Raw genomic sequence first — 13,116 nt, 5'->3', positions numbered from 1 at the left:
CGGTTCCTCCTCCCCGGCGCCCGGCCCTCGGCCCCGTGCCGCTCCCAGCGCGCGCTGCCGGGCCGTCGGGGGGCGGCGGCGGCGGCGGGTGGAGGCCCGGGCTGCGCCGCGCGGGGTGGGGGCAGAGGCGGGCCGAGCGCCCCTGTCGCGCCCGCCCCCTCCCGCGCGGTGGCGGCAGCGGCGCCGCCGGGAGCTGCCCCCGAGGCCGCCGCCCAGCCCCGGGGCGCCGAGCTCCGCCCGCGCCGGAGGCCCCTGCGCGCAGCTCGGAGCGCGGGCAGCCCGGGCCGGCCGAGGCGGCGCGGGGGTGGCACGCGGCGCAGCCCCGGCCGGGCGCGCTCGGCGGGCGCCCCGCGAGCCGCCCCGATGTGGCAGGAGGCGATGCGGCGGCGCCGCTACCTGCGGGACCGCGCCGAGGCGGCAGCGGGCGGCGGAGACGGGCTGCAGCGGTCCCGGGACTGGCTGTACGAGTCCTACTACCGCATGAGCCAGCAGCACCCGCTCATCGTCTTTTTGCTGCTCATCGTCATGGGCGCCTGCCTCGCCCTGCTCGCCGTCTTCTTCGCGCTCCGCCTGGTGAGTGTCCTCGTCGCGCAACCCCGGGGCCCCGGTAGGCGAGGGACCGACCCGGCCCGGGCGCCTCCCGCCCCGGGGGCTGCCCTCGAGGCCCGCGCAGCTCCCGGCCCCTTGTCGGCCCGCCCGCGGCCGGCCCGGCTCGAGCGAGCCCTGCGGGCAGGAGAAAAGTTTTCCTTGGGAGGTTCTGCCCCAAAATAAAAGTTGCCGGGGTGTGTGCACCAGGTGGACCGCCGCGGCATGCGTTCTCCATCTCTGCGCGCCCGCCGGCAAACTCGCTGCGCTTTCCGCGCGGCAGCCGCTCCACCGGATCTCCATCCGAATCGGCACCGGGCCTCTCTTTGCGAGGCGGCTACCCGGCTCCCTAGCTGGCGTTTTAGTTTGGATCGGACGTCATTTAAGTCTGTAGAAATCCTGCCTCGGGAAAGTGGTGAATGGCGAGGAAAAAAAATGAAAGACAAGTGTTTATTATCCATCTTTGCCTTTAAATCTGGCATAGCCCCATAGGCAGAGAGGTGGGGGTGTTGACCTGTTGTGAGTCTGCATCCTTTGAGTGTCTAAGTCACAAGCATTGGTGACTGTCACCTTCCTATTTCTAGGGGGGTCGTTTATCGTGCCTGCTGTTTGGTACAGGTTACTCAACTGGGTTTCATCGCTGGGACCGCAGTGCAACTCTACAGCTGATGTCAGTTTTGCCAATTTGTATTTTTCAAGCAGGAGCCTTGGGCTCACTCCCTTAAGCAGTGAGAGGAAATCTGTAGATGGCGGTAAACTTCCTGTTACTGATCTTTGTGTTGGTGTGGTTCAAACTTTTGCACCGCCTGTGATGTGTCTGTGCAGCTCGGGTGCCAAGCATTGATTAATCAGTGAGATATTTTTGGTCAGTGGTTGATCTGGGGACGTCTGGGAGGAATGCTGTCTTTTTAGCCTAGAATATAAACATGCACTTGTATTCCTGTCCTCGGAGCAAAGGCGTGGGTGTGTGCTTTTATTTCACCACTGCGTGCAAAATCGCTGTCCTTGGTTTTTGGCAATTTATTCCTCATATCCTGAGCCAGATGGTGCTCAGATATTATGCATGGGAAAACTTGTTATCATCATGGGTTCTTTAAAAAATGAAGTTTGCCTTCTCCCCACAATCATCAAAGGTGTTGTCTTCTCCTGGAATTCAAGGAGATAAGAAAAAAAAATCAGAAAGCAGAAGATCATGGATGCCACCGATCATAACTGGGTCTTATATTATGCAACACAGAGCAGAGAGCACCTTCATTCTGTATTCTGGGTGTGAGTTCAGGGCAGTCTTCACAATCTTCTTGCCAGCCTGAACTGCTTCCTGGAATGGCATCTTTTTTTCTCTTCTCACCACTTTATAGGACCAAGGAGGACTTGAGGAGAGACTTCTGCTCCGTCTCCTTGGCAAGCAGAGTCTCTGAAGGCATCTCCTGTTCATTACCATTCCTGCAGGGGAGAAAACACTTCTCTCTTCCTCTGCAAATCTGTTCTGCCAGGACATTGCTGCTTGTGATTCTGGCGAATCTGTAATTCAAAGCGTTCTGGCTGGTTCTCTTCTAAATGGAAGAGGAGGAGCAGGTGATGACCTATTTATAGCACCATTAATATATTTAAAGACAAGTGTGAAGTTCATGCCTCCCTGACACACACCACTTTGCTATGATACGGATCTCTAACTTCTTAAACCTCGATCTAGCTTGAACGCATCGCCGTGTCCTCAGAGATTCAGTGCAGTCAGCTGAAAGCTCCCTTCTCTATCTGCCTTTGATCTTTGTGTTTCTCTACGCAGTTCCTTTAGGGTTTCCTAGGTGGCCCTAGTGGTAAGGAACCCTGCCAATGTAGGAGATGTAAGAGACGTGTGTTCAGTCCCTGGGTGGGGAAGATCCCCTAGACGAGGAAATGGCAACCCACTCCCGTATGCTCACCTGGGAAATCCCATGGACAGAGGAGCCTGGCAGGTTGCTGTCCACAGGGTTGCAAAGAGTTGGACACAGCTGAAATGACGTAGCATGGACTCAACGCATCCAGTTCCTTTACATTCCGTTTCATGGGGAACAAATGTTAGAATGGCATCTTTTTGAAAAGTTTGCTCAGGCATCTTTATTTTTCTTGATAAATCGATCATTCCCACACTGTAAGCATTCAGCAAAATCACTTTAAGCGCAAAGCGAGCACTTCCCTCGACGTGGCTGTAGCCCAGGGGGAGGTCCAGAGACGGTAGAATGGATCCTGTTCTCTGCTCTGCCTAAACCATGCTTGCTCATGTCTGCTCTTTGTAAACTCCTCTAGGTGATGAGCTGTGCAGAAATGTTCCAGAGTCAGGAAGGGTGATGGGGTCTGGCGGGAAGGTGACCTTCAAGTGGGATCTGGTGCTGCTGGGCTGGGTGGGCATTGGGGAAACGCCAGGGAGGAATGGGTCCTGTCCTCTGAAACTTGACTTCGGAAGGACTGGATCAGTTCTGAGGTCTGGACAGCTCGTTTCTGTTTTGGTTTTAGTAATAACGTAAATAGCAGTTTCACTTTGCAAAAACATATTCTCTATCCCTGTCGTTCAAGGTTAGGAGCTTTAGAAGGCAGTGCTGTAGTAACATAGGCCCATGTGCACATGGGGTGGGGTGAGTTCATTTCTCAGAATGACCAAAGCGTGGCTTCCCAGAGATCTACCTCGGGAGACAGAAATAGCTGCTTGGGCCAGGCCCAGGTTTCCACCTTTACTAGAATTGCTAGGCTCTGATGTAATTCAGGAGCTCGGCAGATCTATTTTTGCTGCCTGTAATCTTGGACAGATTCCTTCTTTCCTATGAATCTGCCTGATTTTGATTTCCATTAGACTTCCACCAGTTCTTGTAGTAGGAAATGTCTGGCAACTTTCTTAATGCACATCCATGGTCTCCTGGAACATTTGGATCACAAAATGATCCTAACATCATCCGAGTACATGGTGATTTTTTTTGCAATATGTAATTGTCTTTGCATGAAGTGACTGGAAATATATCTTTAAAAAAGTAAGCTTTGTCTTCACTTTGTATTCCCCTTTGTTGCTGCAGTTGAGTTGATGAGTTGTGTCTGACTCTTGGCTTCCCTGTCCTTCACTATCTCCCAGAGTTTGCTCAAACTCATGTTCACTGAGTCAGTGTTGCCATCCAACCATCTCATCCTCTGTTGTCCTCTTCTCCTCCTGCCTTCAATCTTTCCCAGCATCAGGGTCTTTTCCATTGAGTCGGCTCTTTGCATCAGGTGGCCAAAGGATTGGAGCTTCAGCTCCCTAATTGTGTTCCTGTAACTGACATTATTCACAAACCTCTTTCACTTAATTTCAATCTATGGTCAACCCATGCTTTGGCATCATTGATCATGAAGTTAAAGTAATCTGCAAAGAATTTTTATTATACTGTAAAAGTAAATTCTGAATTGAAACTTTACCATCTTGATTAACTGCTTTTTTTACATAAAAAGCTGTTAAATAGGTTTAACCCCATATTTTTTAAGAAATATCAAGACATGAAACCAGTAGCACATATGATACTATGTCTTGAATTTTAATATCTTATTTAATAATATGAAAAGTACTTTCTTTTTGCTTATGGTGGAAGTTTTTGACAGTAGTATGGGCATGGTGAACAAAATTAAATTGCCCGCTGGCATCAGAAACCCTGGAACTAATGAGACCAAACTTTTAAGTTCTAAGTCTTATGAGGTAACTTCACTGTCCAGGACTGGTTCTTATTACTAAATGCATGACAAACTCATCTCAGAATTAAATCCTCTCTCATTTATTATGTCCCAAATCAGCCAACTTTTCTCAAAATTTGCTTGTCATAGTTAGGAAAGGTTGACATATTTTTTTTAGTTTATCAAATACCAGCTAGCTCCAGCCAGATTTGTTTTGGCTATAATTTATGATTAGGGGTGGTCAGTATTTCAACTGGAAAAATTTCATTCCTGTAAATTTTAAATAGTCAGATATTGCAATAAAACTGATTTTTTGGTCTATTTTTTAGTAGTGAAATCAAATAAGCTTTTATTAAATATGTAATACCTATGATTTTTCAGACAATGATCTACCTTCTTGCTTTTATTGAGTGTGCCAGCTCTTTCCAATGATGACCACAAGTACTTTCTGGCATATCAGTTTTCCCAGCATCAGGTGTTTTTTCTCAGGGCAGATATATCAGAGTGTTTCTTTTCTCTCTACATGGAGAAAGAATCTTAATTTTTCCAAAGCAAATAAATGAAACCAGTCATTGTAGAGGGAAATAGATTTATGATTGCAGGGACTATTTCAGCGCCCCCAGTGGGTGAAAGAATCAATGACAAGTCAGTCTTTTGACAAGAAAGTCAGTCTGTCACCCTTGTCTTGGGGAGTGGAAGGCTGGAGAAGGCAGATGAATATGTCTGACATCTCCTCTAAGGAGTAGGAAATTCTCTGCATACTTTCTCCAGTCTCATCATTCTGGGGCTGGGGGCAGGGGGTGGGGAGGGAATAGTGCATGCTCTCAGGAATTGGAGTGGAGGAAGCTAAAGGTACATCTTTCTGTGAATTTCTCTATCCATGCAGGAGACTTACTGGCAGGTATTTGTAATCACAACCAATAGTTCAATAAGTCATTTTAATTATAACTTCACTGTGGTATAAACAAAAGACAACGGCAAACTGTCATTTTCTGCAGAAATGTTGGTTGCAGTTTACAGGCCCAGCAGGAAAAGACTTGGAAGCATCCTTTGGATATTCAAGCGAGTGCTGTGCTGGTTGTGTGCTCAGTCCATCCTTCAGGTCTGACTCTTTGCGACTCCTTGGACTGCAGCCCGCCAGGCTCCTCTGTCCCTGGGATTCTCCAGGCAAGAATACTGGAGTGGGCTGCCATTTCCTGCTCCAGGGGACTCTGGTTCTGCCTGTAGCTCAGCGTTGGCATCAGCACCATCCACTGGGTCATCCGCTCATTCTTCCTTCAGTGATGTTGATGGAGTGTCTGCTGGGACCAGCACTGGGGTGGGCATCGCCCCGGGTGGCATCCGTCCCGAAGCGGCTCATCTCTGGCCCGCCGCCATTGGCCTCTCTGCTCTGGGTGGTCGGTCAGCCTGGACCCCATCGGCAGCTAGTCCTCTCTGGCTTTGCTCTGTTTCTTCCAGTGCACCCACTGCTACCCCTTCCCTGGATGCCTCCTCCTCCCTGTGCTGCTTGTCCAGGTTCAAGCTCTCCTCCTCAAGCTTCAACAGTCCGGCCTGTGCTGTGCATTCCTATCTGTACTGGATGCCTGCAAAGCTCATCCATTCTTGTTGTTCAGTTACTCAGTCATGTCCGACTCGTTGCGACCCCATGGACTGCAGCATGCCGGGCTCCTCTGTGCTCCACTGTCTCTTGGAGTTTGCTTAAATTCATGTTCACTGAGTCAGTGATGCCATCCAACCATCTCATCCTCTGTTGTCCTCTTCTCCTCCTGCCTTCAGTCTTTCCCAGCATCAGGGTCTTTTCCAATGAGTCGGCTCTTTGCACCAGGTGACCAAAGTATTGGAGCTCCAACTTCAGCATTAGTCCTTCCAATGAATATTCAGGGTTGATTTCCTTTAAGATGGACTGGATTTGTCTCCTTGAACTCATTCATTACATGAAATAATTTTCCTTCTCAATGACTATTGTCTGACTATTGAGTTCATCTTGTCTCAACTAATTGTTAGTTATTTCAGGGAAGAAGCTTAGCACCCCCAATATTTAATGCAGCACTAACCAGATTGAAGGTGTTTAATTAACATGTACAGTTTAGAGGATAGATATATTTTCCTTAGCAGCTGTCATTCCCATCACGTGGCCTCAGTTCAATTCAGTTCAGTTTAGTCGCTCAGTCGTGTCCGACTCTTTGTGACCCCATGAACTGCAGCACGCCAGGCCTCCCTGTCCATCACCAACTCCCGGAGTCTACCCAAGAACATAAAACTGTCACTAGACCTGGATCTGGTCTCAGTGTTGTCACTTAGTGTTCCTGAAAAATTAATTTGTCTGCTGTAGACTAAAATGAAGAACACAACCAGGCTCAGGGAGATGATTGGGAACTGAGTGAAATGGATCCTGTGGACATTTAGCACAGAGCCGGGCACCCATCTTACCTACAACAGATGTGGTTATTTTTGTTATTATATCTGCAGCACACAGGGTTCTCCTTGTTAGAGTCTCCAGTAGATGTATTTCAGGCTGACAACTAAATGAGTACTAGAATTTTTAAATCTAGGTATAAAAAACAGGGGATGTTTTTCTGTTTATATGATAAGTATGAATAGAGCTTTGAGTTATTTTTAAAAAAATAATGAAGAATCAAAGATAGTTTAATTAAGGTAGTATTTTGACACATTACCAGTCTCTAGCACTAAAATTCTGCCAAATTGACACTTGAATTGACGTTCATATTTTTTAATTTTGTTAGCTTTGGATAAGGTTATATGAATGAACAAGAGTGATAGGATAATATTTACCACGGCTTCCCTGTTAGCTCAGCTGGTAAAGAATCTGCCTGCAATGCAAGAGACACTGGTTCGATTCCTGGGTCGGGAAGATCTGCTGGAGAAGGGACAGGCTACCCACTCCAGTCTTCTTGGGCTTCCCTGGTGGCTCAGCTGGTAAAGAATCCACCTGCAATGTGGGAGACCTGGGTTTGATCGCTAGGTTGGGAAGATCCCCTGGAGAAGGGAAAGGCTACCCACTCCAGTGTTCTGGCCTGGGGAATTCCATGGACTGTGTAGTCCATGGGGTTGCAAAGAGTCGGACATGACTGAGCGACTTTCACTTACTCTCCCTGGCGTCAAACTGTCGATGGGAAATTGACACACATCCGACAATTTTGGTTTGCAGCCTCCTGGTGCATTTGGAAGGAGAGAAAAGAGTTGTTGAATCAGCTCATGTGTTTGATCCATTTGGCCCGGGTAACACTTCGATAATGTTGCTTCAGTCCCCTCTTTGTATAAGGATACAGTAAAAATTACGAAGATGGGAACCCAGAGAGATTTGCAGTTTGGAGGTTCACATTACAAATCATCATGTCACTTGGGCTTACGCTTCCATCCCCATCTGCCAGCTTCAGGAGAGACAGAGTGATGGGTAGAGTACCCCAGCCTAAAAGTCCCCATTAGCAGCTTTGCCGGCCAGCTTTCTGATTCTGCCCAGGGCTCTGGAACGACAGTGCCAGGACAGAGGGGACGAGACTACAGACCTGGGTTATTGCTCTATTGCCGTTAAGAATGCAGAAGTCCAGCTACATCTCAGAGTAGAACCAAATTCTTTTAAAAACCTGGTGCTTTTGAAATGGAAAATTTCAGTTATTAGCGCAATTAAAATCTATTGAATGAATAATTTATTGCATTGGAAACAAACGAATATAAAGTACGATAGCTTCTTCTTAGGACTTGAAATTCTTGGGAAGATTTCTCAAGATGATGACTATTGTCTGAGAGGAGCTTATGAATAAGTCCAGTGTCTAGGATTTCCACCCTCCAGAAAGTTCCTGCTGGAGACAGTGGTGGACCAGGCAGGGCTCTGGTGATGAGAGGTGCAGGCTTCTACTCCTATGGGCTTACTGCAAAGATTGAATTATTGCCTGTGTATTTTTACATACTGTATTATCTTTTAAGCTATATAAAAAAGGGGAAATAATTACGATTTCAAGCTACTAGTGATCTGTGGATATTATGAAGGAATGAAAGTTTTAGATTGCTACATCAGTAGAACAAAAGCCATGTGATGTTAAAAATGAGGAGGGTAAGGCGATCAGATGAATAAAAATGAAAGAAGTAATGAAGAAATGTTAGCATAGTTCAGACATATGGTTGATCTAACAGCTACTCTTTCCCAGTTGTTGACTTGCAGTTAATTCAAACCTATAACACCCGTGTTCTTCAGAATTGGACGTTAGGTACACAGAATGGGATTTATCATTTGACTAATTTAATTCAACTTTGATTATTGAGCTCAGTTTTCACTGATATGTTTGTTTGTTTACACTAAAACTAAGCACCCATGTCCCCAGTCCAAACTAGAATACCCCAGTAATGTACATCAGTCTGTATACTGCACCTCTCTCATTTCCCTCCCAACCCTCTACACTTTTTGTCATTTCTTTTTGTTCATTTTATCCATTTTTGTCATACATGCCCTGTATATATCATATGGTGCAGTATAAGGTAGTGATCAAGATCCATTTACATGCTTTTTTCTTGTGGAGAATCAGTTTTTGCTAATCAATTTTAGTTACTTCTTTCCCCATATCTATTGTAAATCAAAATTCCATATATGAGTGGTTTGTTATGGGTTATCTTTTCTGCTCCATTGGTTAAGTTTTTTCTTTTTTAAATACACATGCACCGAGTATAATTAATAAAGCTTTATAATAAGTATTTATATTTGGCAAGGGAAATAACATTGAACTTTTTGAAAAGCTTTTCGATTATTCTTGACTTTTTCTTCTTCCGTAAAAACTTTACAATCAACTTATTTTAACCTCAATATAAAAAAAACTCAAGTAGGATCTTCTTAGTGTTATATTTAATCTATTGATTCATTGCTGAGAATTCATATTTTGTGATATTAAATTTTTCTATCCACGAACGTGGGCCATCTCTCCATTCATTTATGTGGTTCAATAATGTTTTATAGTTTTCCATAAGTTGTTCTTACTCCTTGATACCAAAGGATATTGTGTATTTTATTGCTCACTGTAAATTGTATTTTAAAAATTATGAAATTGGGAATTTCTATTCTTTTGTTGATGCTGTAAAAGAATATAATTTAATTTTGGATATTATTTTATATCTACACAACTTATCATATCCTTTTTATTACTAGTAACTGAAATGCAGATACTTTCAGGTTCTCTACATAGAGAGTCATACAGCTGCAAATCAGTTCAGTTCAGTTGCTCAGTCGTGTCTGATTCTTTGCGACCCATGGATTGCAGCACACCAGGCCTCCCTGTCCATCACCAACCCCTGGAGTTTGCTCAGACTCATGTCCATTGAGTCGGTAATGCCATGCAACCATCTCATCCTCTATCACCCTCTTCTCCTCTTGCCTTCAATCTTTCCCAGCATTAGGGTTTTTTCCAGTGAGTCACTTCTTTGCATCAGGTGGCCAGAGTATTGGAGCTTCAGCTTCAGCATCAGTCCTTCCAATGAATATTCAGGACTGATCTTTAGGATTGATCTCCTTTCTGTCCAGGGGACTAAGAGTCTTCTTCAACACTACAGTTCAAAAGCATCAATTCTTTAGCGCTCAGCTTTCTTTATGGTCCAATTCTCACATTCATACATGACTACTGGTAAAACCATAGCTTTGACTAGACAGACCTTTGTCAGCAAAATAATGTCTCTGTGTTTTAATATGTTGTCTAGGTTTGTCATAGCTTTTCTTCCAAAGAGGAAGCATCTTTTAATTTCATGGCTGCAATCACCATCTGCAGTGATTTTGGAGCCCAAGAAAATAAAGTCTGTCACTGTTTCCATTGTTTCCCCATCTATTTGCCATGAAGTGATGGGACCGGATGCCATGATCTTAGTTTTTGAATGTTTTTAGTGTTTCTGCAAGTACTGAAAGTTTTATTCTATTTTGTCCAATACATTTCTTTTTTCATTTCTTTTTCTTGTATTATTGTGTTGGCCTGAAACTAATGTGCTATTGACAAAACTGGTGATTGTGGTGCCCTTGCCTTTTCTTCTGGTTTTAAATAGAATTCCTTAATAGTTTATTCATTCAGGATTATGCTGGTTATAGATTTTTATAGATATCCTTTGAGGTTCCTTTTGGTTAATTTATAGAAAAAGTTTAAATATGATTGTTTAGTTTTACCAAACTGAGATAATCGAAAGATTTTTGATGTATTTTAAAGTCAGTGTAATGAATAATAATTTTGTATTATTGAGCAATTTTTATATTCATGATAAAAATACAGTTTTTATGATATAGCCTATAAAATGTTGGATGTGAACTGCTAACATTTTAAGGTTTTTGCTGACATAGTCTTTGGTAAAGTGAGTTTGGAATATTTCTTTATCAGATTGGCATTTTTCTTTTTTATAAGTTTTTCTGGTCTTAAAAGTCAGGGAGTATGCCTTCAGTTTTAGTTTTCTAAAAGTTTTCATTATGTTAGAAAGAGTTGAAAGAATTTACTTAGAAAACCACATGGGTTTGTTGCTTTCTTTGCAGAGAGATTTTTAAATTTCTGCTTCAGTGTCTTTGATAGTAATAGGATTATAGTATTTCTAACTATTTCTTGAGTCAGTTTCAATAAGCCTTTTCTAGGACTCTTTGCATTTCATCCCAATTCTCAAGTTTAATGGCAGTAGTTGGTAATACTCAGATGCTTTCTCTTTTTTTAACTTAATCTCACTAGATGTCTGTTTTGTCTTAAATTTTTACAAAAAAAATGTCACTTTTGATACACTATGTTTCATTTTTGCTTTCTGTCTTTATTACCTCTTGCATCAATCAAAACATATTAGATTATGATATGCTATGAAACAAACAACTCCAGAATCTTAGTAGCTTAACACAACAAAGGTTTATATTTTGTTTGAGCTGCACAGTAAATGTGAGTCAGCGGAGGAATTCTCTCACATCAGTTACTCAGAGATTTAGAATGGAGGAAGCTGCATCCCACAACATCCTTCCTTCCTTGATTGCTGTGTTGTTGTTCAGTTGCTAAGTTGTGTCTGACTCTGTGACCCCATGCAGCTCACCAGGCTTCTCTGTTCTTCACTATCTTCTGGAGTTTGCTCAAACTCATGTCCCGTGAGTTGGTGCCATCCAACCATCTCATCCTCTGTTGCCCTCTTCTCCTCCCTTCAATCTTTCCCAGCCTCAGGGTCTTTTCTAGTGAGTTAGCTCTTCGCATCAGGTAGCCAGCATATTAGAGCTTCAGCTTCAGCATCAGTCCTTCCAATGAATACACTACACTGGGGGAGAAAAGAGTGCTCCTCTCTGGCAACTGACATCATCCACATGGAAGCGCCCCATCACTTTCACTCATTTTTCATTGACCAGACTTCAGTATTCTAGTTATCTATTGCTGCATAAAAGCCGCCACATGGCTTAGTGATTGAAAACATTCACATATTTTATTTTCCTCCTGAATCAGCGGTTTGGCAATGGTAGCTCATCCCTGCTCCATGCGGCTTCCCACACCAGAGGCTGACTTCTTGCAGCATGTCCTGGCCAGTGTGGGCCAGGAGGGGGGCTCTGCTCACCTGGCCTGGGCTGTAGGAGTCCTCTTCATGACAAATGCTTCTTTAATCGTTGCACCACAGAAAGAAAGTGCCAGCAGCCTCACAATGGCTTTTACATGCCTCTGCCTGGGAGAGAAACACTTCACTTTTATTCACTTCTTTTTTTTTTGCTCAAAATGGCTGCTTGGAACTTCAAAAGAGGTTAGAAGGTGAATCCAGAAGGAACCCAGAAGAAAGAAATAAGAAATAGTTTGGAAAGTCCCTGACCACCACATTTTCGTTCTATTTGGTTGGCCCCAAAGTTTCTTCGGGTTTTTCCATTGTGGAAATGCATGAATGAATGTTTGGGCCAACTCAATACTTGCTTTGGGCTTCCTTTGTTCTTTTCCAGATTTCTGCAGTGGGATCTTTAATTCATCAGTTTTCAGCCTCCTTTCTTTGCACCAACCTTGGCCGCAGCAGGGAGCCTTGAATCAGTGGAGAATCCCTGTGTGGTCAGGGCTTGTGGGGATCTCCAAAAGCAGAGCTTGCGCACCCATCAAGGGAGTCCCATCAGGACGATCTCTCGTGGGGACCCTGGTTGGACTCCTGCATGTGGAGCACAGAGCCGGGCAGGCTGGGTCCCTCCAGGCTCCTCCTCGCGTGTCTCAGCCGCGTCTGATCCTGCACATCGCCCTTCCTGGGGCACCTTGGCGTCCGCCTCCAAAATCTTGGGCAGGCCTCTCCGAAGGCCCGCTCTCACTCGGGAACATTCCGGAAAGGGATTCCGGTGAGGACTTGCTCCACGTCCCCCTCTCACTTCTGCCACAAATTCTTCTTCTCTTCAACTCTAACCGAGAGCCATGGAGGGAAAGGGGGTCTAAGAAATGCAACTCCCAGCAAAGCCAAACTGACAGTAGGACAATTGAGTGCAGCCTGTGAGATGGCCAGTCTCCCTCAGCACCACTTTCACTGCACAATACAAGTTTGCTCATGGGAAGACTTTTGGAGTTTTTCAGGATTATTTTGCATTTTTCCTTTAGATCTATGACCCATTCTTCCCCAGTAGCTCAGTTGGTAAAGAATCTGCCTGCATTGAAGGAGGCCCTGGTTCGATTCCCGGGTCAGGAAGATCCCCTGGAGAAGGGACAGGCTACCCACTCCAGTCTTCTTGGGCTTCCCTGGTGGCTCAGTTGGTAAAAGAACCTGCCTGCAAAGTGGGAGTCCTGGGTTTGATCTCTGGGTTGGGAAGATCCCTTGGAGAAGGGAATGGCAACCCACTCCAGCATCCTGGCCTCAAGAATCCCATGGACAGAGGAGCCTGGTGGGCTACATCCATGGGCTCACAAACAG

The 13,116-nt window shown here is 44.9% G+C and overlaps 1 protein-coding gene across 5 annotated transcripts in view; it reads left to right on the top strand.

The window, feature by feature from the left end:
• The first annotated feature begins 290 nt into the window (after window positions 1-290).
• Window positions 291-13,116, top strand: part of ADCY2 (adenylate cyclase 2) — a 436,561-nt gene continuing 423,735 nt past the window's right edge. For all 5 annotated transcript variants that reach the window (XR_014062213.1, XM_081520577.1, XM_081520578.1 and 2 more), the window contains exon 1: window positions 291-573. Coding sequence is in view for 4 of the 5 variants with exons in the window: in XM_081520577.1 (XP_081376703.1) it covers window positions 364-573 (210 nt within the window). In the remaining variant the exon portion in view is untranslated. The remainder of the gene's footprint in view (window positions 574-13,116) is intronic.

Source organism: Giraffa tippelskirchi, chromosome 8, assembly GCF_054371585.1.
Source record: "Giraffa tippelskirchi isolate mGirTip1 chromosome 8, T2T-mGirTip1v1.2.pri, whole genome shotgun sequence".
NCBI lineage: Eukaryota > Metazoa > Chordata > Mammalia > Artiodactyla > Giraffidae > Giraffa > Giraffa tippelskirchi.
This window is presented reverse-complemented; position numbering and strand designations above follow the sequence as displayed.